Source organism: Perissodus microlepis, chromosome 18, assembly GCF_051167445.1.
Source record: "Perissodus microlepis isolate ML-2025 ecotype Zambia chromosome 18, ASM5116744v1, whole genome shotgun sequence".
NCBI classification, from domain to species: Eukaryota; Metazoa; Chordata; class Actinopteri; order Cichliformes; family Cichlidae; genus Perissodus; species Perissodus microlepis.
The window spans coordinates 10033497-10057134 of NC_140478.1; the positions used below are offsets into that span (position 1 = coordinate 10033497).

The window sequence follows — 23638 nt, forward strand, 5'->3', positions numbered from 1 at the left end:
CTAGATAAACAAAGGCTCTGTACCAACCTGATAACACTGGTGTTTTAATTGCTAAAAACTTCTGATGCTATTTATGCTTTTCAGCTTCCAATACTTCTCCTGGCTTAGTTCTACGTAGGGTGGATCAAAATTTCTGCAGTCATAAATTTTTGACAAGACTCCTGACATCCCTGGCTGAAATGCAGCCCCAAACCATGACACAGCCTCCAGTGTTTTACAGAAGGCTGTAAAAAGGGAGGTAAGGCAGTGGGTGTCTACCCACTGCCTTACCTCCCTCCTGGTCTCCTATACAAACTGACAATTTGAAAATGTTCAAAATTGAATTCATCACTCCATAAAATTGTTGCCACTGACTTTTAATCCAGTTCTTATATATTTGTAAAATTTGGCATACCTCATCCTTTTGTTTCCCTCCATTAAAAATGGCTTCTTGACAGCAACACCTGATCTCTGATGAGCATTTTCATGTTTTTGTTACATTTTCTTATGTTTTAAGGACATGACTGTAGATCATGTTCAATGAGTTAAAAGCTCATTGAGAATAGTGTATAAAGATGTTCTGACTTGATGCAGCTGATTAGATGGTTTGTAATGATTTGTCTAAACCAGACATGACTGGTCACACTTGGTTGTTTCATTAAACAGCAATCTATAGCACTCTTTTCTAGCTCTTCCCTCTGTGAGGTAAACAATAATGGGAAGACAGACATATAGGAGAAGACATCTTCATTTGCCAGAGAAGAAGAGGTACACATGCAGCTAATTATAGTAATAGCAATAATCACTATGGCTAATTAAAATGCCTGGGCCCTTTATCGTGCACGCTGGCTCACTGGGACACTGAAATGTGAATGAAAATATGAAGCCATTCTCAGTGTTGTATAACTGTGGTGCTTTCCCTGCTAACAAAACTGAAAGCACTGAAGAAAAGAAAAGCTCAAACTGAAGTGTCAAAGACATGTAGGATTTAAAGCTATATATTAGTTTTAAAGGCCGACAAAATCTCAACATATTATCAGCAACGTTTTGGAAATCATGATGATTAAAGCTGCAGAAGAGAGAAATCTAGAAAAACTTGTAGAAAAATAAAGATCCCTCCTCCTGCAGCTTCCCCCGCTCTCTATTCTAATCCAATCTATGTGGGCTGAAAAAACACAATACTTTAAATTTAAATACTGCATTATCCCACCACTTCTTACTTCCTGTGAGAACAACTTTTTTTTTCCACGACTCACCGGATCTCAGCCACAAGCCTGTGAATCTCCTGACATGAACTTAAACCCAGCCCACAGGACGTGCAGGAATCTCGCTCCCTCTCAGACTGAATTTACATCTGCTGCAAGGTTATTAATGTTTTTGTTTCAGATGTAGCCACAGACCTGCTGCCTACCCTCACAATGTGGGTCACAAAAACAAGTCTGCTTACACATTTCATCCCAAAATTAAAGCACAGCCTCTCAAAGCATTGCATATGTGGGAAACTGGAACTTTTCTATAACAAAAATGTTTCAGTGTTGCATTTACTGATGTTGCCGGGCTGATCTACAGCTGTTTTTCTGCTACTCTGTCCTTCAAGAAACAACAATCGTCCTACAGGAAATACTGGCATCATTTGGACTCCATCTACAAATAGTCACATGATGTGTGGACTTAAAAACACCACAGTAGCCAGATTCATATTGAAACATATCAGCTTGTCAGGAACCAATTTTTATTAATATCATTAATAATGTGTCATCAGCATCATCAATGAAATGAGTTAGTCTGTTTAAAGCAGAATCAAGTGTGCATTCATTGCCCTTCTTTTCTTGATGAACACTTCAGTTCCACAAAGCGAGGAAGAAAAAGGAAGGGGGGGAGACGGAGGGTTTGTGGGTGTGTGTGTGTGTGTGGAAAATCGGTCAAAAGAGGGCAGGGACTGCAGTGAAGGAGGAAACGCAGGGAAAACGACGTCTGGCAGAGCAGGAATCTCCCCCTTCACTGGGATATGATTGGTTTTTCCCTTGTGCAAGAACAACAAAAACAAAATCAAAAAAGAAAGATCTTCAGAATGGTGCTCTAAAAACAAAGATGACAGAGGAAAAGGGGAATTGCTTGCTGGGATGTGGTGTTGGCTGTTGTTGTGTTGTTGGTATTTTTTTTCTTCTTCTTTTTGTTCCATAAAGCCACGTTAGGATTTGATGCAGTCGTCGTCATCAGAGGTCTGGCTGCTGCTACTGGTTTCGGACTCGGAGCCCTCCTCGACGTGTGCCTCCGCCACACTCCTCCAGGGGGTGAAGTGGAGGGTCACACCCCGTGTCCTCGGGAGAACCCCATTCCTTTGAATGCCGTTCCTCTTCAGCTGGTCAAAACACAATCACGTCGTTTAATGTGTGAGACAGACTGAGTTGAGCTAGACGTAAGCAGAGTCAGCGTTTCCTCTGAGAGCTCACCTGTTCGGTTTTAGTCTGGAACTCTCTCAGCTCGTCCTCTGTCAGAGGCAGGAAGTTGTCATCATTTTCTGGGTACTCCTGCCAGCCCATGGCCTTCAGCAACCTAGATAAGCATAGTAATTTTCTGCTTAGCTGTCTGTGTGTTTTGGCCTGTGTGTATATATAAGGCTGTTAGCAGTGTCCTACCTGTGCTCTGCCTCCAGGGAGCTGGACAGGTGTTCGGTGTCTGAGTCACTCAGAGAGTAAGACAGACCATTCTCATGACAGCCTTCCTCGCTGTAGGCTTTGGGCTCTGGGGTGCTGCTTTCACCCTGCAAGAATTATTTTTAAGTTTAGCCCCAGCTGTCCTTTATGTGCTGACAAAAAGCTCTTATCCAGGACCATAACATTACATTTCACACATGACTTCTACGTGCAGAGAATGCAGAGACCACGATCGTGTTCCACATTCAGCAGCACATTCTCTTAAAGTGTATCTATTATGCTAGTCTCTAGCTCTACATTTTGATTGAGGTTTTAAATGATCTACAGTTAGGACCTGTGCAGGTCCCCTTCCCTAATAATCCCTTCATGTGATTGGCTGCCCATTGCCTGGCTTCTATAAACAACCCACAAGCTGTGAGGCACACTTCCTCGTATAAGGAACCATGACCATATACGGAATTTCATGCAGCTTGACACAAGCACAGAAGAGACGTAAAAAGAAGAAGCAGTGTGATGAATTTAGCTCTGGCCCTGTGTTTAGCTTAATGGGTCCTGCTGCCTACCTCTCCTGATGTTCCTGGGCTGCTGCTTGTTGTCAGCTCTCCAGTGCCCTCGTCCTTCAGAGCTCTCAGGAACTCGCTCTTACGGTCTGGACCGCGACGCATCAACTTCAGCCGTGACGGAGCAATATCTATGGGAGGAGTCGTGCTTGAAGGGTGCTGCAGGTGTGAGCCGCAAATAGTCACGAAGTGACAGAAAAGGAGAAATAAAAGTTAATATTATTCTTTTTGTTACCCGAGACATCAGTGCAAGAGATCTAAACTATCTGCTCAACTGATTTCAAAGCATGGCAACAATGACACATCTGTAGTAACGGCAAAGCAAGACCTTCACAAAATTGCTTGCTTTTCATTGGAGTTGCTTCATCCTTCTTCTCACCTCTTTTGTAGTATTGTGCTGTGGTGCACTGACTGGGGTGCTGGGTTTGGCTGCAGAGACGGGGCTGGTGAAGACTGAATCTCGGCCTGGCATGTGAAGACCAGACTTTGCGATCTCTCTACCACTGGATTTCCACTGGGTGCTCTGGAAAAGAGGACATGAGAGTGTTTAAAAACGCTTTTACTGCAGGCTACCATGCACGCTGGCCAGTGCACCGGTGTTATCTCTATTATGCACATTTGCTTGATAAGCAATTCTTCTCTCGGAAATGGAATCAAGCAAGCCGTTAATTAACTCATTAAAACATCTCTGCAGTCATACTTTGGTAGGGGCCACAGCCGGCTTTGGGACCAGGTTTTTGTAGACGCTGGAGCCTGTGATGGGAGCTTTGCTGCCGTTGGTTGGCAGGGCACCAGCAGTGGCAAACCCTGCAGAGAAGGCTGTGCTGGGATCCTCCTTGGAAATTTTTTTGATAACCAGCATTTTGGACACCATCTGTTTGCCACTTGGTGGATTTTCTGGAACATAATCAAGACAATCAAATTAAATCTTAGAGATGATGGTGCAAGGGAAAAAATCTTGTCTTTTTGAGCACAGAAATTGAGTCAGGGCGAAAAGCTTACCCCATACTCCAGCGTGTGGAGCGACTGCTCGTGTCTGAGCCCCAGGCTTTCCAGTTGTTTCAGGGTTGAGCGAAGGCTAAAAATACAAATAAACAGGTGCCTACATTAAATATGTAATCTTTCAAATTTTGTAATTACAAGTTATGTTTAAAGGCAATAATCTGAGTACAGACTATGAGGCATAACACGCATAAATCCTCTTCTGCTTCTATTACAAGGCAAATATTGAAAAGGAGAAAATGGTTCCAGTAGTTATCCCACTGTAACGTAACAGGAAAAACGGGGGTCAACTACTCACAAAGTCCTCCTCCACAAACTTCAGCTTGTCGTCCTTGCTGTCCTTGCGTTCCTCGTTGGGGAATTTGTCCGGGTACGAGGTGCCCTTGCGGGGATGGAAGTTACCATTGCGCTGCCGGTGCCCCCCCTGCCTGTCCCTGTCGCCTCCTCCCCGTTTGGGGTGGCGTCCCTGGTGGTGGTGGCTGTCCTGGGAACCCCGCGGAGCTCCATGCCAGCTGGGCGTTTCCTTCCAACATGAGGCCCCTGCCAGCCCACCGTGCCCTCCTTTAGCCACCCCCGAGTCCACTGAGTCATGTCTCAGAAGCAGAGAGGGCTGCTGCCATCCATCACCTCCAGAGAGAGACACATACAGTGGAAATAATGACTGTCTGACAAGCAATACCAATGAAATGTGACTTTGACAGCAAGGGTTTCCTCACAACCTTCACAAATAACATCTGAACGCCTTGAACCTTTAACAGTATTTCTCTGTGACAGTAATAACCTCTGATGACTCACACTGTGTGCATGTATTTGGTATAAGCAGAGAATGGAGGGACGGCAAAGAAGAAACGCAGAAACTTTTTCCTGGGTGAAGAAATGATTCACCCAGGAAAACAACATCACAGAAAACTGAGATGAAACAGCTGAATAGGAATGTGAGACTCCACACCATCACTGAGATTCACAGAGAAGGTGAACCATCATTATAAAACTGGCATCACACCACATTTATTCTTAGTTCACACAAACGACTGGATGACAGCAGTAAGAGGGGACTGTACAAAAACAGATTTGCAGGGTGGAGGACACCAAATAACAGCCATATTCTACAGAGAAAGCAGAGAGGTGTGTGCGTGCGTGCGAAGGACGATACGGCACCAGCACCACCCATTTACAGCACTGTTATGACACCACTGCCTTCAACACTATAATCCAAGCACATCGTATCATTATCCGAGATGGCGACTCAAACTGGATCCTCTTACATCAGAAGTTTATTTCCTGCTTAGATCTTCAGCTACACAAAATGCAAGACTCCAACTCTAGATCTTAAAAACTGGAACAAAAGAATCTAATTCATCTTACTTTGAGTCTCCATAAAACCCTAACTGTCGATCACTGAGAACAGAAAACAAGTAGTCAACGTCACTATCTTTATAATCCCACCTTAGCAGTTTTGAATACAAAACCACCCAAAAAAAACAATGTAGGTGGCAGCTGACTTAAATCTAAAGATGATTTTAAAGCCTTGACAGACACCTCTACTCCTCCTACGTGGGTGCGTCAGCTTAAGAAGTCTGATTAGACTTCTTCTGCAGGCTGTGCTGACAGGTACAAAGTGCACTTGACTGATATCTCCCCCATTTCCTTATTGGTTGTGTTATACTGTCCTACTCACTTTTCATTCACAGCTAGCCGATTTTTTTTTTTTAAGGGAATGTCCAACATGGCTTCATTCAGCTTTCACGTGACTAGATGTCTAAATCAGAGGCAGGGCTCGCAAAATCGCTAGCCCGACGTCCCGGGGCTAGCGATTTTTCCAGTCGGGCTACCAAAATCTATCTCTGCCCTGCCCGTCGGGCTATCGTAGGAAGGGAAAATATATGTCAATGTTTTTGCATTCTTTCGGAAATGTAGCTGGGTAATTATGTCATTGGCATCGGTGAGCCACTGTCAATATGTGACATATTGAAATCGCGTTTGAATTTGCGCTTGTTTTTTGCTTTCACTTTGCAATCGCGCGAACTGTGTATAGAGAGCGACAGCACTGATTGGTGAGTGATGATAATTTGCGCACCAATTCCTCTGACATCGTCTTATCAATCGTTAGCTTACTATGCAAACATGACAAGTGAAATCTTCCGCAGCAAGCTTAAACATGTGAGCGGTTGATCACGCAGAGAATCGCTGAGCGTTAAGTGAGTGCGTGTGTAAAAGCAGCAGGATATATATTTTAGTTATGCTGAGCCAGGGTGAAGAAGTGACAGCCAAAGAAAAGCTTACCACAAAACGGAAAAGTTATGACAAAGCAGACTATAAGGCAAAAAGAAAGTGCAGCTTTATGGTTTCATGGACAAAAGAATTTCTGTGGCTGCAATATGACAAGCTAAATAACCAGGGGTGCACATAAGTGGTCCGCAGGTGCGCATTCGCTGTCAAAATAAAAAACGTGCACAAGATAAGAAGTTGCAACGCGTGTTTGCGTACATAGGATTTTCTGAAGGAGGACAGACATTTGTTTAGAACTCTTAAAGATGTCGAAGAAGTAAGCTCCTTTAAGCAATTACTTTGGTGTTCCTCCACCTCCAAAGAAATGTCAGAAGGAGTCCGAACCACAAAAGAAGCGCGTATTCTCGGAAAAGTGGTTGCAGGAGGTGAGCTGGCTTCAAACAAATGATGAACGCACAGAGATGTGGTGCGGAACGTGCCGTAAAATTCCCACTCTAGCGGACAAAAACAGTGCCGTTTATATGGACGCAAACGCGCGTTGCAGCAACTTATCTGGTGCGCGTCTTTTATTTTGACAGCGAATGCGCACATGCGGACCACTTATGTGCACCCGTGTAAAGAACATAATGTTCTGCCGGGTGTGTTGTTGGTTTTCCCTCGATTTCTGAGTTGACAAGCGCCTTTGTTACTGGGACCAGTCATTTTAAGAAAGGCCCCCATTAGAACCCATGAGAAATGCAAGAAATGCATTATTGCTCAGTCTGCAATATCTTTCCCAGAACAAACACCAATTGCAAATAACATACTAAAAATAAACCTGAAAATCAGTTTAAAACAGCGTACTATGTTGCAAAGAGTGAACTACCACTGGCAAAATTTAGCAGTCTTTGCAAACTTCAAAAAGCAAATGGCCTAGATCTTGGTTCCACTTTCCTCTTACCCGTGACTTCAGTGGAAATTTCAAATTCAGGATCTGACACAGACTGATTCATGTTCTACACAGTTCTTACAAGTTCATAGAAATTTCTGTTCAATTAGAACCAAGTATTTGAGTTGATGATTGTAATTTTTATACAATGTTGTAATTTGTTTTTCAACAATTTTTTGATTAATTTTTTGTTTCCTTTACAATATTACACTTTAATGTATAATATTGTAAAGGAAACAAAACAGGAAACAAAACATCAATCAAAAAATTGCTCTCTTTTTTATTTGGGCTACTTAAATTTATTTTGGGCTACCAAAAACTGAAGAGTCCCTGCCCGAAGGGCTACCAGGGATTTTGAAATTTTGCGAGCCCTGAGAGGGATTCAACCAAGACCCAATTCACCTAAAACTGTCCAGACAACAGAAGTCATTACTGCTCATTAGATCATTTTTTTCATTTAATGACTGACCAGTTTAAAAAAACCCAATGATAAACAGCCTAGCCAAGTTTTCCACATTCATAGAATTCCTTCAGTCTACTATTGTTATGTTGTAAATTAATATTTACAGATCACAACAGAAAGGCACAAAACTTTCAAATCTAGAATATTTGTAACTAAAAATAAATTATACATAATTGTCCAGATCTAAAAATAATTTAAATTTTCACCCATTTTCACTCAGGAATAAAAAAAAAATGCATTTTTTGTAGAATTTGAGTCATGGCTTTACTGCAAACACTTGGCCACTGGGCAAGATTATACCTTTTAATGAGCCAGTACTGGCCCCCAGGTACTGTACTGTACTGTAACTTATTAAAAAAAGACTACAACAGTAACACAGTGTGTAAAGACCCAGAGGTTGTGTTTTAGCTACAGCTACACAAGATTGTAAGTGAGCTGTTTATACAGTGTGGCAATGCATTTAATTGGAACAGTGTGATATCTGAAAAAGGTATGAATATGTCATGCATTTTTCTCTCTTCAAAGCCATTCCTGAAAGAAAATACATCATATCTGTACAGTACAATATCCTGTTGTTATACTGTTCATTTTTTAAGCGTTTGCATTGTATAACAAACTGCAGAGGACCAGATCAGCCTGGAATCTGATGTGTGCAGAAATGGGAGAACCATACGTCCCAGTACATTTGCATAAAGTCAGAGGGAAAGCAGAGGAGGAACACAGCAGAGAGTACTCAGGTTAAAATGTGCTGCATGATATGAAAGGCTTTAAACCACCTCTCTGCAACCTTTTTATTCTTACTGAGAAGTTTAAATACAAAAATGAATAGTAGGCTCCATTCACACTTCCCCTCATGCAGTAAAGCCCCCAGATAATAACAACAGGTTGAACTGTTACCTGTCGGAGCACGTAGGGAGCCATTGTTGAAAAAACCATCAGAAGAGTTGTGGCGGCGGCGGCTCACAGCAGTTCTGGCATCTTTGTGGGGTGGGAGATCACCTTGTTTCTCAAGGTTGGCAGCAGGGGACTGGAGGAGGAGAGAAAGAGAACAGTGTTAATCAAAGCTAACACGTAACAATGCCCAGAGAAAGTGGACAATAACTTAACAGGCCACTGCATAACTGGAACTGAAATTAGAGAATTTTTCACTACATTTTCCTACTTTATTTTTGTCCTGGCGAAGAGACTTAGATTAGCTTAATTCCCATCTGTACTTTTTTTTTTCTCTCCTTCTCCCTCTAACTATGGGTCAATCTATTCTTGAGGAGCGAAAGTGGAGAAAGAAAAAAAAAGGAAGACAAAAATGAAACTACATAGAATCGTATAAAGCTTTGTCATAAGAAATGTGCAAATAAGAAAACCTAAAAAAATCCAAGCAAACACTGCACACCCAGCTCTTGGTGGTAAATCCTGAAGGTTTAATAATACTGACTAAAAGCGCTCCACTTGATATGAATCATATCCTAGTCATCGGTTGAGGTCCAAAGATCAAATCAGATTGTGTTCTTCAAGCTTCATGGAGGACTTCTCAACTCAGACACACACAAAAAGAAGCTAAGAAAATGTAGCTTCAGCCTGTCTGGCGTATGCTGGCTAATCCCTTGACATAAATGACACCGAGGTGAAGTTGTGTGCAAGGTGGATAATAACTGTCTAGTATCTCGATTTCACAGAGACCAATGAGCTTGGCAACTGATTACACTAAGCTCCAATAAACCGCTCAAACATGTAAACTACATGCTGAAGATGCTGCTTGGTTTTTAGACTTGGGAATTAACCAGCTTATAAATGTTATTCAGTCAGCATTGTTTTCTTGTTGGCCACCACCTACTGCTGAATGGATAACATCACAGCTTGGTTCAACAGTCAGTATTCACATCTCAGACCACCTCTTTAATTCAATGGTTTTGCATGTCCATGACGCTGATACTGTTATCACTGTTACTGCCCTGATACAGGAAAATATTAATTGCGTAGAAGAGGCTCTTACTTGTGCTGTGAAGACACCGAGAGACCACATCACATATTACGTAATGTGAGATATGACACGGGCTACTTCTATTTACACATCTAACATAACTGTTAGACAGCTGACTAGGCATCAATGTTGACCTGAAAAGGGATTTAAAGTGGCCTTATATGCCAGCCAGCAAAATTCAGGGGTAAAATTTTAATCAGCCTACAAAAAAAAAAAATGACAGGCTGAAGAATAGAGTGGTAACAAAACACATTTGGTCATCACAAATTTCACTCAAGCAGCATGTGTTGCTATTCTGACGACCTAGAGCCAGTCCCTCCAGGAATCTGACTCCTCACCAAGACATTAAACATCAAACATGGCAAAAGTTTAAAATAAAATGAGATCAGTGAATGTAGAAGCAACACCTGTGAATCAAGAACATAGGTTTCGGAGTTTTCTATTAACTCTTTACTGACTGACTCTGGATTGATGTCAATGACAGCAGTCACCCCTCGTGGTCATAATGGTTTTATCATTTCCACATCCACAGGTATGCAACAGTCCTACTGGCTTTGAGTGAACTTATTTTTATCATCAGACAGTGAGTGTGAGGCTCGGCACAGACATCCACTGCTACACTACGCTACAATGCACCAACTACACGTGCACCTTTCGGGCAGACTTCGAGAGGACTTTGAATAAAACTGTCTGAATCTTGAACAGAGCAGAGTCCCCGTTTAATACAGTCATCTTAGGGCCACAGCTATGGCTATGATCACTGAAGCCCCAAAAACCTATTGTTCTGAACTCAGGTATGCAAGAGGCAGCCAATCAGGAAAAAAAAAGAGTTGGATTAAAGACAACATGCTGAAGAAAATTTCTATACATATATAGAGGGAAATGTTAGGATAATAGGTCCTCTTTAAAACCTAATGTGGTACCTTTAGTGGTTACTTGAAGTTAAAAAGGTTTTGATGACCCTCTACTGAACCATGTTCTGACTACACTTTCTGTCCCTAAGCGCATTTCATTGCTGAGCGCACACACATGCACTCTCACACTCAGGTGCACAAACACTGTTAAAGGTGTTTGAGCATCAGTGAGAGATACACTTGGAATCTCCGTCTCTCTCTTTCTTTTCTGTTGTGAGCGCATAAAGTACAAACACACACCGATACATACACCTACCTTGGCAGGCTGGGGTGTGGAGAAGTTAAGCCAGGCAGGGACAAAGTCATGCTGCGCCATTTAGGTCCAGTGTTTCCGGTCAGTGGATCGAGGCATCAAACCTCATGGCCAGGATCTACCAAAAGATTTTTTTTTAATTCAGTGTGCAACTGAAAAGCACAGAAACACGACTCTCTGATGTAGAATTAAATCCCATTTTTCTTTGATTGCATGTCATCCCTTTCATGTGTTTAGCATCAGTTATCTTAAGTTAACTGCTTAAAGTTTTTCCAAAAGATAAGCCAAGGAGTCTTATTCTCAGCTGAAAACATGGATGTAAACATCTTGTGCAGAATAATATAGATATTATATTAAATATATAAGTGCTTGGCATGTTTTAATTAAAATAAATAATTCAAAGAAAACAAACACACTACACTAGTTAACATCACGCTCATGCATGTTTGTCCTCATCGGCTGGGTGAAACTTTGACATTACCCCAGAGTCTGTGGCTCTGAAGTCCTCTGCCTCCTCTCTCGGTCCGGCTGGGCTCGGTTCCTCCTCAGGCCTGTTGGCACTGATCAGAGTGTGTGCACTGACAGATGGGAGGCAGCACACCAACAACCTCCTCTCCACCTCCGCCAGGACAGCGCAGCCCCTTTCCCCAGAGGCAGATCCCTTCGTCCAGGGTGAAGCACTTGGAGATATGTCAAAAAACTGCAGGAACGATCTGGAATGGCAATCCAGAGAACTGGCCAAACAGGAAGCAGTTTTTGAAGCCCAAAGATAGGAGTCTATGCAGAACAGATTTTCTGTCTTGAACCAGAATCCAGTCAGTCAAGTCCAGGCAACTTTTTTTCTTCTTTTTTCTCCAGATAGATTGAATCCCTCAATTTATTTGAACCATTTGCTCATAATGTCATGGTAAGACTTAAAACCTGATTAGACTTGATGCTGATTGGCAAAACAAATTGATTGACTAGTGATTTGTCCCAAATGGGAGGAAGAGCCAGGTTATTATTAATATAAAGAAACAGTCTGTGAAAGTCGTCTGCACTGAAGCATGGACAACGGTTTTTGAAGCAGTTCCACTTTGACACCAGGTGCGTGGAGAGAGACAGGTGTTGTCCTGCCACACTGTGTGCCAGTATGTTTTTTGTGTTGACTCGCCTTTTACCGAATCATTTTAAGACCTACTCAAACACATTCAGAAAAGAAAAATTAATTGAGAGACAGTCTTTTATTGGCAATGGAGGTCACTGCAAACCACTGCTCACCTCATTAAAGTGGTGAAAAGACTGTCTTCGTTTGGAGAAAATAACTCTCAAAGGTTCAAAGTCACATGACAATGAAGCCAGTGAAGCCCTACGTTACATTGCCGACATAATAAGTTCTCGTTAGTGAAACGGTGAAGATGTTGAATGGTACATCATAATGCTGTTTCTAGCATTATATATTTTACTCCCATCAAATTATTTCAGGTTTTGACTGTAGCAGGAACAGTGTGGACCTCTGGTTTCATAGATATGCAAAATCTAAATTCAAAAGTTGAGATGGCTTTAGCAACAGCCAAACATGTCCAAAAAGAAATCCTCAAGTGAGCTTGATCAACTACTCTTTTTCCTCAGGAGAAAAAAGGGAAAGTTGAAAAGCTGCAAGCATCCAAAAAATTGTCAAGTAGGTCTTTCCTTTCCTTCTTGAAAGTGCTTTTCCCCCCCTCACACAGGAAGTTTCAGTGCAGTTTTCAGGTTTTCTTGCTTTATGGTTCACGGGTATTTGCACAGGACCTGCAATAAATTTTAAAAGAAAGAAAAAAAAGAGGTTTGCCTTAAAGCTCTGGGGGTCAAAAACACACAAAATACTTAAGAGTTACTTGCCAAATTAACTACACCTTTCACAAAGTGGACCGAGCATGCTTTTCATTGCTACAATAGCAGATGTTCATATTAAACTTGGCAAACATTTCAAATAATGAGATCAGGCTGATCATGCTTTCATAGACGGGTTGAAAGCCATCTCAGGCACACAGCCACACAGTTCTTCTGGCTGTCAGGACAAAAGCCTCATCCATCTGCTGTTCAAACCCTTTGTTTGCAAGGTGAAGAAAATCAGAGATACGCCGGTTTAAAGAAAGGTGATATTAAAAGGGAGAGTAGTTTCACACAAAAGATGACCCGAGGGTTTCACCGAGGCTCAGTGTAAGTCATACAAGTTTTATTTTGATTGTGAATCATGCAAAGCATCTTTGGAAGAGTCCAGGAATAAAAAGTATGGATGTGGAAACAAACATAATAGGTCCAAATTACCTAACAATACAGATTAATATAAGAACCCAGCAGTACATATAACTTTATGAACTTTTGTTCAGCTTGTGTTCAAACTATTTTTTAAACTGTGCACTGTAGAAGTTAATTATTTCAGATGCTAAAATTTTAACTGTAAAACTGGGGTGATCAAATCATTAGAAAACACAGAGCAATAGGTCAATAGTGCTGCAAAGTACTACGCCCAAAATAACTATAAGATTGTTTTTCTTCTAAGGCTGCTGCATTAATAAACTTCCCAGACAGAGTAGCTAAACGTAAACGATATTGTTTGTCTAGAGCTGCATTACTGCAAACAGCTTCAGTTTGTGTCAGCCATTATCACACTATGAAAAACATTCCGCCCTCACTGATAAACTCCCAAATAACTTCAAATTCAAGAGAAATCAGCTCCAGAAAAAATGACGCTTCTGACACTCAAAGACGTCTTGAGAGATGCAAGAGAGGAGAAAAAAAAAACCAATCAGGACTCTGTGATCTCAGATCCCTTTCAGGCTGAAAGCTGGCTCTTTTAAAAACAGTGTCGGCTTTTTTTAAGTGAAATATTTATACCAGTATAAAAATAACAGGCACGCTATCTTCCTGTGCGCAGACTGCTGCAAATCTTAATGGGCCCAATAGTGTCTGTAAATACGGCACGAAACTGAGGTGACAATCCCAAACACCCTGTTCATACATGCACGAAGGCATGGCTCAAAACCCAAACAACAAACAAAAACCCCACAATATATATACACCCTTGTTTCACTGATTCGGGCTTGATAGCGTGCACCCACTAAACTATTACGTAACAGTTCAACATCAATGAATTTACCACAAGCACGAGGTACAATGTGCAGCGCACACACTTCCTTCACTGTGAAACAACACTCCAATGAATGGCGGCGGCAAAAACACCTCTACCTTTGGAAAACACCCTGCATAACGTCTACATGCGCTCAACTCACATATACACAAACACACAAACAGCAGACCCACTTAACACAGCATACACACACTTCAACTAAATGACTAGCTGAATGTTATGAAGTTAAAAGTAAGTTCATCGAAATAATTAAAGACGCTAAGCGGCCAACAAGTACCACACACAACAGCGCTGTCAGATCTGTCCTAACTCCACTGCTAGCTGACTCTGCCGAGATAACTCAGGTTAACGTTAGCATAGGAATTGTTAGCTAATAGCTAGCGCTATCTAGCCTGTTGGGAAGCCCGAGAAAATTGGTTGGTATTTGAAAGGAATTAGCAAGGCTAGAGGGCTTAATCCAGTAAACACGGATTTAATACGCCTGCGGTAACCAGAACTGTCTATTTAAGCAGTTGTCACGGACATACAATAGAGGTAAACAGACCTTGCTTCGTTGGAACAACACAGTTTCAAAATGGCTACCTTAGCAGCGGCAGCACACATTCATTAGCTTGCTAAGTGCTAGCGAGCTAACTTAGTCTTTCCTACGATACCTTCCAATAAACAGGATAGTCGTAGATATAGGTTGATTCAAATATACACTCACTCTGCAGAGACCAGTGACACTGCACTTTTTTGCAAATATAAACTGCTTTAATCGCAGGACTATCGATGTTTGTTTGGGTTTTCGGTGCTCTTACCACTGGCGCTGGCACAGGGGGATTCGAACAGCCTCAACTGTGCTCCATTCACGATCTGTCGTGGTTATGCAACTCACTGGGAGGCTAACGAGTTTTTCATCTCATCAGGCTAAACAGTGTGGCATCGATGTAATTGTTATAAACTCCGATAAATAAAATATACAAATGTCTAAAGATGCAACATTATGTTTCTTTGTTATTTTTCTAAATATTCAAAGAAAACGGCGATAATAGTAAACAATGTGGGATTTTGCAACCTTGAACGCAACATAATACCTCCCCGCCAAGGACAGCCAATCCAGTCGATATCAGAGTCAGTCTGGTTCCGCTAAAAAATATTAAGAGACAGGCATTTAATCGAGCGCCGATAGCCTGACGGCAAGCAAACGACCTCTACTTTAGCATATGAAATATGAACTTTCTCACAATTTGTTATACGTTTTTGTGTTTTCGGTGGCCACTGAAAACCGTTCTATGACTAACATTTATATGATAACGTTTAGGTAACTATAAATCCTGTGGTTTATAGGTTGTTACATTAACACAGCCTTGTATTACATCAGGTTGAGGTTAATGCTAGCTGCACCAACGTTAGCTCAGGGTGTTTCGTCACTGAAACTTCAGATTGCATGTGCTGTGTAAGTGTGATTCTTTTTCCACGCTGAATATGATTAGCTTCGTCTCTGGAAGACGTATTTTGTCTGGGGTAAGAATAGTAAAAGTTTTCATTTGATAAATATATCATGCCTACTAACGAATGCAATAATTCTCTAGGTGCCAGCAGAATATTAATGATGTTCTGTGATTGTGCATGGTTTCAGGTTCCAGTATGGAGATGTCTTCAGCAAATAAACAGATTACCAAACTACAGCACAAAAACTGTGCTGCTTCACACTCGAGCCTCCTCTGTCTTTATGTCATTCAGACCATCTACCACCAGCAGGCTGTTGAACATCAAACCTGTGAGCTGGCACACATCACATCTCTGCCACGAGGATTCCAGAGGCAAATCAGAGAGAAGTGACAGCAAAGAGGGTTTCAGTTTAAGAGCCCTCGCCAAGGCTCCCAAACCAGCTCTGTACCTGGGATTTTCTGGTCTCATCCCCTTTATCTCTGCCCCTTTTCTCATGGCTGCCACACAGTCTTTCCACCCTGAAGTGGCATATGCTCAAGTGGTGTACGGAGCTTCTATAGTGTCGTTCCTGGGAGGTGCCCGTTGGGGGTTTGCCATCCCAGCTGGTAGTCCCGCACAGCCAGACTGGATGAATTTGGGTAACAGTGTGGTGCCGTCGCTTCTGGCCTGGCTGGCGTTGCTCTGCAGGGACAACATAGCTGAAGGAGCTCTAGTTGTTGTAATGGGACTGGGCCTGTCACTGCATTACGACCTGACTCTTCTGCCTGGCTACCCTGCCTGGTTCAAAGCCATGCGAACTGTTCTCACTCTGGTTGCCACCTTTTCTCTGGTGGCCACGTTGGTGCTTAAAAAGCTCTGTCCAGAGAAGAAGTTCATAGAGACTTAGAAGTGATTTTAAGAGGATAGTTTGTCTCGTTATCTGCATGAACATAAGAATGGAAAACATCAGGTGAACATCTGCAGACAGTCGTTGTGGTGCTACAGTTGAATGAGCCAATTTTGCTCTTATGTAAATAATACATAATTTGAAAATAAATAGCAGTTGTTTCCTGGGTTGCAAAATATCTGGAGAAATTCCCATCTTATGAGGAGTGAGTTAAATACCTAAATATAGCAAAGAACAAACAATGGGCTTAAGAATTCCTTTAACACATGCAGAATCATGCTCTTTGCTGTGCTAAACACAGGGGGAAAATACTCTTCTGGAACATGTGTTTAAACAGATTATTTAAACATCTCTTTTTTTATGTGAAAAGTTGAGATAATAAAAATCGAGCTTCAGGCAGCTTTTAGTCAAAACAGCTGTAGAAATTCGTGTGCTTTTGTTTATAGGAGTTCTAACCTGCTGCCTCGGCTGTGTTAAACATGAATTATTTAGTGGATTGTTGTTCATTTTAGCTGCTTCTCACCGGTCAGTCACATAAAGGTGTTCATTCTTCTTGCATCACAAACTTTAAGGTCACCAGCTACTTTATTAGGTACACCTGTTCTTTAATGTAGATATATAATTAGCCAATCACATGGCAGCAATTAATTTAGGCCCGTGAAGTTCAAACTGAGCATCAGAATGGGGAAGAAAGGTGAACGTAGCATGGTTGTTAGTGCCAGACGGACTGATATGAGTAACCGCCAAGGTATCGAGATTTGTGTCTCTGAACGCACAGCATGTCAAACATTGAAGCAGATGCGTTACAAGAGAAGAAGACCACACCGGGTGGCACTCCTGTCAGCTGAAAACAGGAAACTGAAGTTCACATTTAGGTAGAAATGGCTGTCCATTAAACAGACACACTGGAGTTTTTATAGCAGAGTTGGAAGTAAGTGATCCCACATTTATAGTCTCAGTGTTTTGTAAACATCAGCTCCAAATAGATGAGCCACAATCCCAGTGAGACGTCCAGTACAATTACAGCAAGTGTGACTGCTGTAGTTCGCTTGTTTGCACAATACAGAAGTAAACTTTCCTGCTTCAAACAGCTTTACATCCGTGCAACGAATCTAATAATACTAACATGATCGTTCACAAATGAACCCAACACACCTACGTACCATCACCTAGGATATCAGGGAGTAATGTCCTCCTGCATGCTGGTGTTTGCACAGAACTATCAGAGGGGATTATTACATTTTAACTACACTGAAAAAGAAGGGAATAAGGTTAAAATGAAATAAAGAATACACATAACTGTTTTGCGATGTTTATTAAGTCTGAAAAGCAGCATTATCAGTGTGGTGTAGTATTGTGTTTTTGCAAAGGTTTAACTGTGCATGATAGAAAGAAGCTGTGCTGTGGCACCGCTTCGGTCAGCTTGAAAACAAGAGGAAATGTGATGCCGTACCGTAAAGATGCTGAACATATTTTTAAGCGATAGGCTGCACACCTCAACATCAGATAGTACAAATCTGAAATGATAAAGCAGTCTTTACTTGCTCGGAATGAAATGTAAACAGCGATGGAGAGGCACTAGTAGAAACATATGTACATAAATAATCCAGTGGAATGAAAAGGAGCGCTCTGGCATGCTGTTCGAGTCCACAGAAATTTTTAAACTTAATGCAGCCATAGGTTTTATGTGGTTCTACTGTCAACTAGGCTCAAGGGATCGGAGTGGTAATGCACCGCACTCCAAAAATTCTTTAAAAGAAACTAAACAGTGCTTCATCACCCGCCAGCAGTTTTCTTAGTGCCCCACGGGACTTTCAAAAAACCCTCTGTGGTTCATCAAAAATAGAACTTCTATAAAAAATAATCGTCATCACCAAGATAGCTGTGCCTTCAAATATATTGTTCTAACGTTGTGACTGAATTGAAAATAAGGACACAGGAGAGTCATGTAACAGTAAAAAGAACATTTTGGCAGATTTCAGTACTAAATGTGCTTTCATGTTCATATTCATTGATTAATTTAAAAAACAAAAAGGAGACATCCATGTATAAATACTATGACAACATATGAAAGGCTGTTTAAACCAAAACACACTTTTCTGTATGTCTCTTAAGGTGCAGCTTTTCTCCAGTTTATGCTGTGTTTGGTGAATGATTCAGGTGCAGGACATTCCCGTCTGTCAGAGCACAGCCAGCCCGCCGTCGCAGCGGCTGGTGATCATGTTGCCAACCTCGGTCCAGGTGTCCAGGTGAGGGTCGTAGATCTCCACGGAATCCACCGTCACGGGTGCGGAGAAGTCTCTGGTGGTTGCTCTTCCTCCAACCGCATACAGCAGCCCGTTTACTGCCGACACCGATACACCTGCGCGTGCCGTAGACATCGCAGCGACCTCCACCCATTTCTCCTGCGGACAGACGTTTGCAGACGTGAGGAGAACGTTGGAGCGTCTGTTAAAATTTGTAAACAGATTATATTGGCTCTTTACCTCCTCTGGGCAGTACTTCTCTACTGTCTCCAAAGCACCCAGAGCCTCGTTCCAGCCGCCCACAGCATATATGCAGTTATTGAGACATGCGACGCCCACGTAGGCCCGTCGAGTGGCCATGACGGGCAGGGCGCTCCATCGACGCGAGATGGGATCATACACCTCTGCTGAGCGCAGCTCCATCCCTTCGTCGCTGATCCCTCCGATCACGTAAATGAAGCCTGGGTAAAAACCATTGCGTTTAGAGCTGACCTCCAGAACTGAGGGTTCAGATGGTGACGTGCAAAGAGAAATGCGAAAACAGTGCAAGTACTTCTCGTTACATTCTTTCTTCTGCACGACAAATCTGATTAAAGCTTTTACGCCCGATTATACAGATGTGTTTATTTTGTTTAAATGTATTAAAGGGACGGACACACCTTGGAACTCACAACAGCCAAAGTAATAGCGGGGAACAGCCATGCTGCCAATGACCTCCCACTTGTTCTCCTCTGGGTCATATCGCTCCATGGTTTTTCCGATTTCAGAGCCAATCCATCCACCTGCAGAAGAACAGGAAAAACACGACTTCAAGTTTGTGCAGAAGAAAGTGTCACCACTTGTCGGTCATCTCACCACTTATTTGGGCAAATATTTTTGAAGCATTATTTAAATACAATACATTTTTTGCATTCTACTGAGATTTACAAATCACTGCATGTTGTTTATATTTATATTTTACGCAGCATCCCGGATTGTAAGAAAGCCTTTTCTCACTCTGCATTTGCAGACTGCCACATCTCTCTATTATGTTTGTGAGTGAAATTAAATCAGGCACATTTTCTCCTAAATACTCCCATGATGCCGGTTATGATTTAATTACACTTACTAAGCTATTTCATTGTCCTTTCACAATGTGGTATTGCACAACCTCAACTTCTGCTGCAAGAACTCGTGCATTTAAATTTTCACTTTCAGTGTTTTCTATTGTCTTCTAAGTTCTTAGAATTTCTTTAAACCACTAGGTGGTGTGTTCTACTTCTAGTGTGACCCTTACCGAGTGCATACAGAGCTCCGTGGCAGGGGCAGACACCGACTCCGCAGCGAGGGAAAGTCAGAGACGCCACGGCGGCCCACTGTTTCGTAACTGGGTCGTATCTCTCTGTGCAGTCAAAAATCATCGAGTCTTTTTCCCCTAGTAAGGAAAAGAAAAGACCATTTGTTGTCAGATTTCTACTCATTAAAGTTAATTCTCTATTTAAAGCAGAGCAAACTCCCAGCTCTCTCCCCCTCACCTCCTACCACATAGATCATGCCTTCCAGGACTGCGACTCCTAGCCCGCTGCGGGCCTGATGCAGTGACGACACGGTGGTCCAGTACTGGTTGAAGGTGTCAAAGCGTTCCACGCAGCTTAGCGCCCGGCTGTCACTCCAACGGCCGCCCTGCAGCCGAGTGTAGCCTCCTGACATGAGACGAGAAGAAAAGCTCCACCATCAGATCTGCTGCATTGCAAGACTAATTTAAATCTTGGGACCCTTTACTCCACCCCACTTAGACGTAACACAGCAAAGATACTAAACCTATGGCATAGAGGTATTTCCTGGCTTTTCTTCTGGGTCTCATCTTGGCTGGCTGTAGCTGACTGTACATCTTATTTTCTTTGGGGGACTTTGTGACTTCAGTGTATTCCCTCAGCAGAGTCTGCAGTGCCACCCGCAGGCTGAAGTCGGTAATACCTAAAAATGTAAGAAAAAATAAGGCTTTGACTCTCAGGAGTTACTTCAAATTTTCAAACAATGTATTAAACACACGACATTGAAAGTATAAAATGCAACAGGAGGAAGAATGTCACAAGTTTCCTACCTTCTATGTATTTGAACAGCCTCTGTGGGGAAAGCAGAGGGAAGCGGACTGGTTCCAACACCTCTACCACATGTTTTTTCCTCTTTGCCACGTCTTGGAGAACCCACTCCATGGCTGCTGTAAAAACCTGGTACTCATCCTCGATCCTCAGCTCCTCACTTTTTAAAAGTCTCACCAGCTGCTCTTTTGACAGGCCCCTGAACTCATCAGTGACACACACCTAGAGGGGAAGCGGTCGAGAGGGTTGATTTGTGAACGTTCGACGTGGAAACTACAGAAAGAGTTTAAGTAACATAAATGTTGATGCTGATGGAAATTGTTGATACAGTTTCATTAGTTCAAATCCTCGGATTTTAACAGAGAATAAAACACAGACTTGGTCTTTTGTGTGTACCTCTAGGAAGTGAACATGGATGTAGTTCTCAGTAAACTCCAGCATGTCCATGCAGGCGATCTGCTCCAGGAACTGAAAGATGCCCACACAGTTGGATGGGTCCATGTGACCCTTAAGAAACTCCCCACAGATGGACACCACCTCATTCAGCTGCAGCATGTCGGCTGCCACCATCAGTTCCTGAACATTCTCCACAGTGACGCCGATCACTCCTAAACAGAAAGAGAGCACATTTCCAACTAGGAAAAAAGAGACTGAGCAAATAAGTGCTTACATTTACATATCACTGTAAAAAGTTAGTTATTGAAGAGCCCTGACAGATGGGTAAAAGCAGAAGGAAGGTAAAACAGACATAGAAAACCAAACTGGAAGGCAAATTTAAATGAAATGTAAAATGTGATATAATAAAAGAGCAAAAACTGACATTAAAAAGATAAAACCCCCAAAAGTACGTGTTAGCAGAAATACAATCACCTTTACATTTAATCCATGGCTTTGTACAGCTATCTGTAGATCTAACGCTGCAAACTTTCTTGCAAAGGATCAACATTTCTGCTTTGTAACTCAGGGTCATACCCATATGTGTGCTTTACATGTGATCGGTAAAATCTATCAATGGACAGAAATCAGGATTGTTATGATGCAGTGTGAAGCCTAGCTGCTGGATTCTGAATCAGCTGGTGAAGAGAGATTGATGTTGGAAAGGAGGCAGGTGCGTTAGTCAGGACCAGAGAGAAGATATACACGAATGAGATTTTCCTGGTCTCCAAACGCACTCCCAAATATCTGCTAACAGTCTTAATTAGTTAATTTGCATTTAACAGGTAACACTGCTGTCTTGAAGGGAAAGCATATCTGAGAGATTGGGAATGCTACAAAACAACACAAATATTCAAGAAGTTCAAGACGGGGATATCAGGGCTGATGCAGACCTGTGTATATGAACTCCAGCAAGATTTCAAAGACATCAGTGTCCACTCCAAGGATCTGCACTTCCTCTTTGTCTGCCTCCCTCATCCCACCAGCGAACAAGGCAGAGAAGTAGGGGCTGCTGGCAGCAAGCACTAGCCGGTGCACCTTGAAGACACGGCCGCCGACTTTAAGCCCCACGTCACAGAAGTCGGAGCGGAGGCGCATCTTGTTCATCTGGGCCAGGATGAGTCTGGCGTAGCGATCTGAAGCCAGCACAGCTTGCTCTAAACCCTGGGTTGCCATGGCAGCTGCACCAGCATTACGGCTGCATCCACTGGACGTCGACACAGAGATGGAGGACATGGCAGCGAAGGTACCTCTGCTTTACCATGGAGGCCAGTATCCTCAATCCTCCTCTCCTGTGAGGCTCGGGCCTGAAAAGCACAGCACACAAAACCAAAACACAGAGGCTCAGTGCATTGTTGTGTAACCAGCAACTTCTGATTTATCGGCTACCGATGAAAGACAAATAAGAGTAAACCTCCCCTTCTTTGTTGTTCCACAGGAAAACATAACGAAGCATTAAAAAAAAAAATAGTCGCCACTCATCCCACTGCTGTTATATGATCTGTAACACACACACCTGCCGGGCATGTTAGCCGTCTGGCAGCTCGCTAGGGTGCTTGTCAGTGATCATAGTCTGCACGACAGTACCAATACTCGACCAGTCCCTTTCCAGACGGAGAATTACTGACGGAAGTACAAAAAATAAATAAATAAAAAATAAAAAATGCAGCGTTTATCTTGCATTTACTGGCAACTCACCCTTAAGTTTGCTGATGAGGATGCAGGCAACTTCCGTCAGCCTGCAGGCTGTCAATACGTTTTTCGTGGACCGACTGCATTGGTCTGAATCTCCAGACGTAACTAATTGATCCACGAGAGGGGAAAATTTTAATTTCTTTTGATTTGCACCACCGATACCGACAAGTTTTTATCTTTGAGTCAATTTAAATTACACAAATATTTTTCTCTGTTATTTTTGTCTAATTATAATAATTAATTTAAACGTTATTACCAGTTCGCCCCAAATTCAGGTCAGGTTTGTATTAGCACTCACCGCCAGGTGGCAGTGTTGGCTTTGAAGGAGCGGCATGTCCTTGACAATAGGCCATAGCAACCTAACGTAAATTATCACAGTATTCCTACATATTTGTCCCCCGGTACAGTGTTATTTTTTTAGGCTTTAAGCTCTTTCGTTTGAGCCCACTCTCAGACTCACTGGGCTGTCCAGTTTTCTTTATCTTGGGATCAGATTAGTTTAAGTATTATGTTGGAAACCTGTTAGTACATACACTCTGGGACTCTGGGCCCTTTAACCGTGTCTGCTGAAAAAAAGTGCATCTGAACTACAGTTAAAAAAGCGGGAAAAAAAACCCTGTAACGATCACTGGACTTACACACCTGAAATACAAGTCTCCTAACACCCGTCACTCAACTAGTATTTCCAGCTCTTTCAACACCCTGTGATGCACAAGAGAGTATGTCGTGGCTGCAGCCAATTAAAAAGTCTAAAGTGCCAGCCTAGCCAGCTTTTGCGATCCACCC

The 23638-nt window shown here is 42.4% G+C and overlaps 3 protein-coding genes across 8 annotated transcripts; 1 reads left to right on the top strand and 2 right to left on the bottom strand.

Moving 5' to 3' along the window:
* Positions 1 to 1673: 1673 nt before the first annotated feature.
* Positions 1674 to 14975, bottom strand: gpbp1l1 (GC-rich promoter binding protein 1-like 1). 3 transcript variants are annotated; one of them, XM_084911947.1, is made up of 12 exons: positions 14876 to 14975; positions 11445 to 12733; positions 10967 to 11081; positions 8716 to 8845; positions 4497 to 4825; positions 4199 to 4274; positions 3897 to 4093; positions 3576 to 3719; positions 3200 to 3355; positions 2619 to 2743; positions 2433 to 2535; positions 1674 to 2341 (listed from the first exon to the last, which is right to left on the bottom strand). In XM_084911947.1, exons 3-12 carry the CDS (start codon positions 11024 to 11026, stop codon positions 2171 to 2173), a joined length of 1491 nt encoding a protein of 496 aa, XP_084768073.1. In that variant the 5' UTR covers positions 11027 to 11081; positions 11445 to 12733; positions 14876 to 14975; the 3' UTR covers positions 1674 to 2170. The 3 variants fall into 3 exon arrangements, with proteins under 3 accessions (XP_084768073.1, XP_084768072.1, XP_084768074.1); XM_084911946.1 differs by having other exon boundaries at positions 14782 to 14889; XM_084911948.1 differs by lacking the exon at positions 14876 to 14975 and adding an exon at positions 14620 to 14722.
* Positions 14976 to 15213: 238 nt separating this feature from the next.
* Positions 15214 to 16557, top strand: LOC146367273 (transmembrane protein 69-like). Of its 2 annotated transcripts, none has more exons than XM_084911951.1 (2): positions 15214 to 15581; positions 15697 to 16557. In XM_084911951.1, exons 1-2 carry the CDS (start codon positions 15543 to 15545, stop codon positions 16393 to 16395), a joined length of 738 nt encoding a protein of 245 aa, XP_084768077.1. In that variant the 5' UTR covers positions 15214 to 15542; the 3' UTR covers positions 16396 to 16557. The 2 variants fall into 2 exon arrangements, with proteins under 2 accessions (XP_084768077.1, XP_084768078.1); XM_084911952.1 differs by having other exon boundaries at positions 15214 to 15513.
* A 1138-nt stretch (positions 16558 to 17695) lies between these two features.
* Positions 17696 to 22963, bottom strand: ipp (intracisternal A particle-promoted polypeptide). Of its 3 annotated transcripts, XM_084911943.1 has the most exons (11): positions 22856 to 22943; positions 22674 to 22780; positions 22051 to 22464; positions 21119 to 21330; positions 20725 to 20944; positions 20442 to 20597; positions 20156 to 20323; positions 19918 to 20055; positions 19301 to 19423; positions 18882 to 19102; positions 17696 to 18800 (listed from the first exon to the last, which is right to left on the bottom strand). In XM_084911943.1, exons 3-11 carry the CDS (start codon positions 22391 to 22393, stop codon positions 18576 to 18578), a joined length of 1806 nt encoding a protein of 601 aa, XP_084768069.1. In that variant the 5' UTR covers positions 22394 to 22464; positions 22674 to 22780; positions 22856 to 22943; the 3' UTR covers positions 17696 to 18575. The 3 variants fall into 3 exon arrangements, with proteins under 3 accessions (XP_084768069.1, XP_084768067.1, XP_084768068.1); XM_084911941.1 differs by lacking the exon at positions 22674 to 22780 and having other exon boundaries at positions 22856 to 22963; XM_084911942.1 differs by lacking the exons at positions 22674 to 22780; positions 22856 to 22943 and having other exon boundaries at positions 22051 to 22667.
* Positions 22964 to 23638: the final 675 nt, after the last annotated feature.

Excerpts from the sequence above, each read along its gene's own strand:
- gpbp1l1 (XM_084911947.1), bottom strand. The coding sequence starts at position 11,026 with ATGGCGCAGCATGACTTTGTCCCTGCCTGGCTTAACTTCTCCACACCC. Across the intron at positions 4,826-8,715 it reads CTCCCTACGTGCTCCGACAG|GTGATGGATGGCAGCAGCCC; the intron begins GTAACAGTTCAA and ends CTCTCTCTGGAG. Across the intron at positions 2,536-2,618 it reads TCCCTGGAGGCAGAGCACAG|GTTGCTGAAGGCCATGGGCT; the intron begins GTAGGACACTGC and ends ATGCTTATCTAG.
- LOC146367273 (XM_084911951.1), top strand. The coding sequence starts at position 15,543 with ATGATTAGCTTCGTCTCTGGAAGACGTATTTTGTCTGGG. Across the intron at positions 15,582-15,696 it reads GAAGACGTATTTTGTCTGGG|GTTCCAGTATGGAGATGTCT; the intron begins GTAAGAATAGTA and ends GCATGGTTTCAG.
- ipp (XM_084911941.1), bottom strand. The coding sequence starts at position 22,393 with ATGTCCTCCATCTCTGTGTCGACGTCCAGTGGATGCAGCCGTAATGCT. Across the intron at positions 20,945-21,118 it reads TCCATGTTCACTTCCTAGAG|GTGTGTGTCACTGATGAGTT; the intron begins GTACACACAAAA and ends CTTCCCCTCTAG. Across the intron at positions 20,324-20,441 it reads GAAATACCTCTATGCCATAG|GAGGCTACACTCGGCTGCAG; the intron begins GTTTAGTATCTT and ends GTCTCATGTCAG.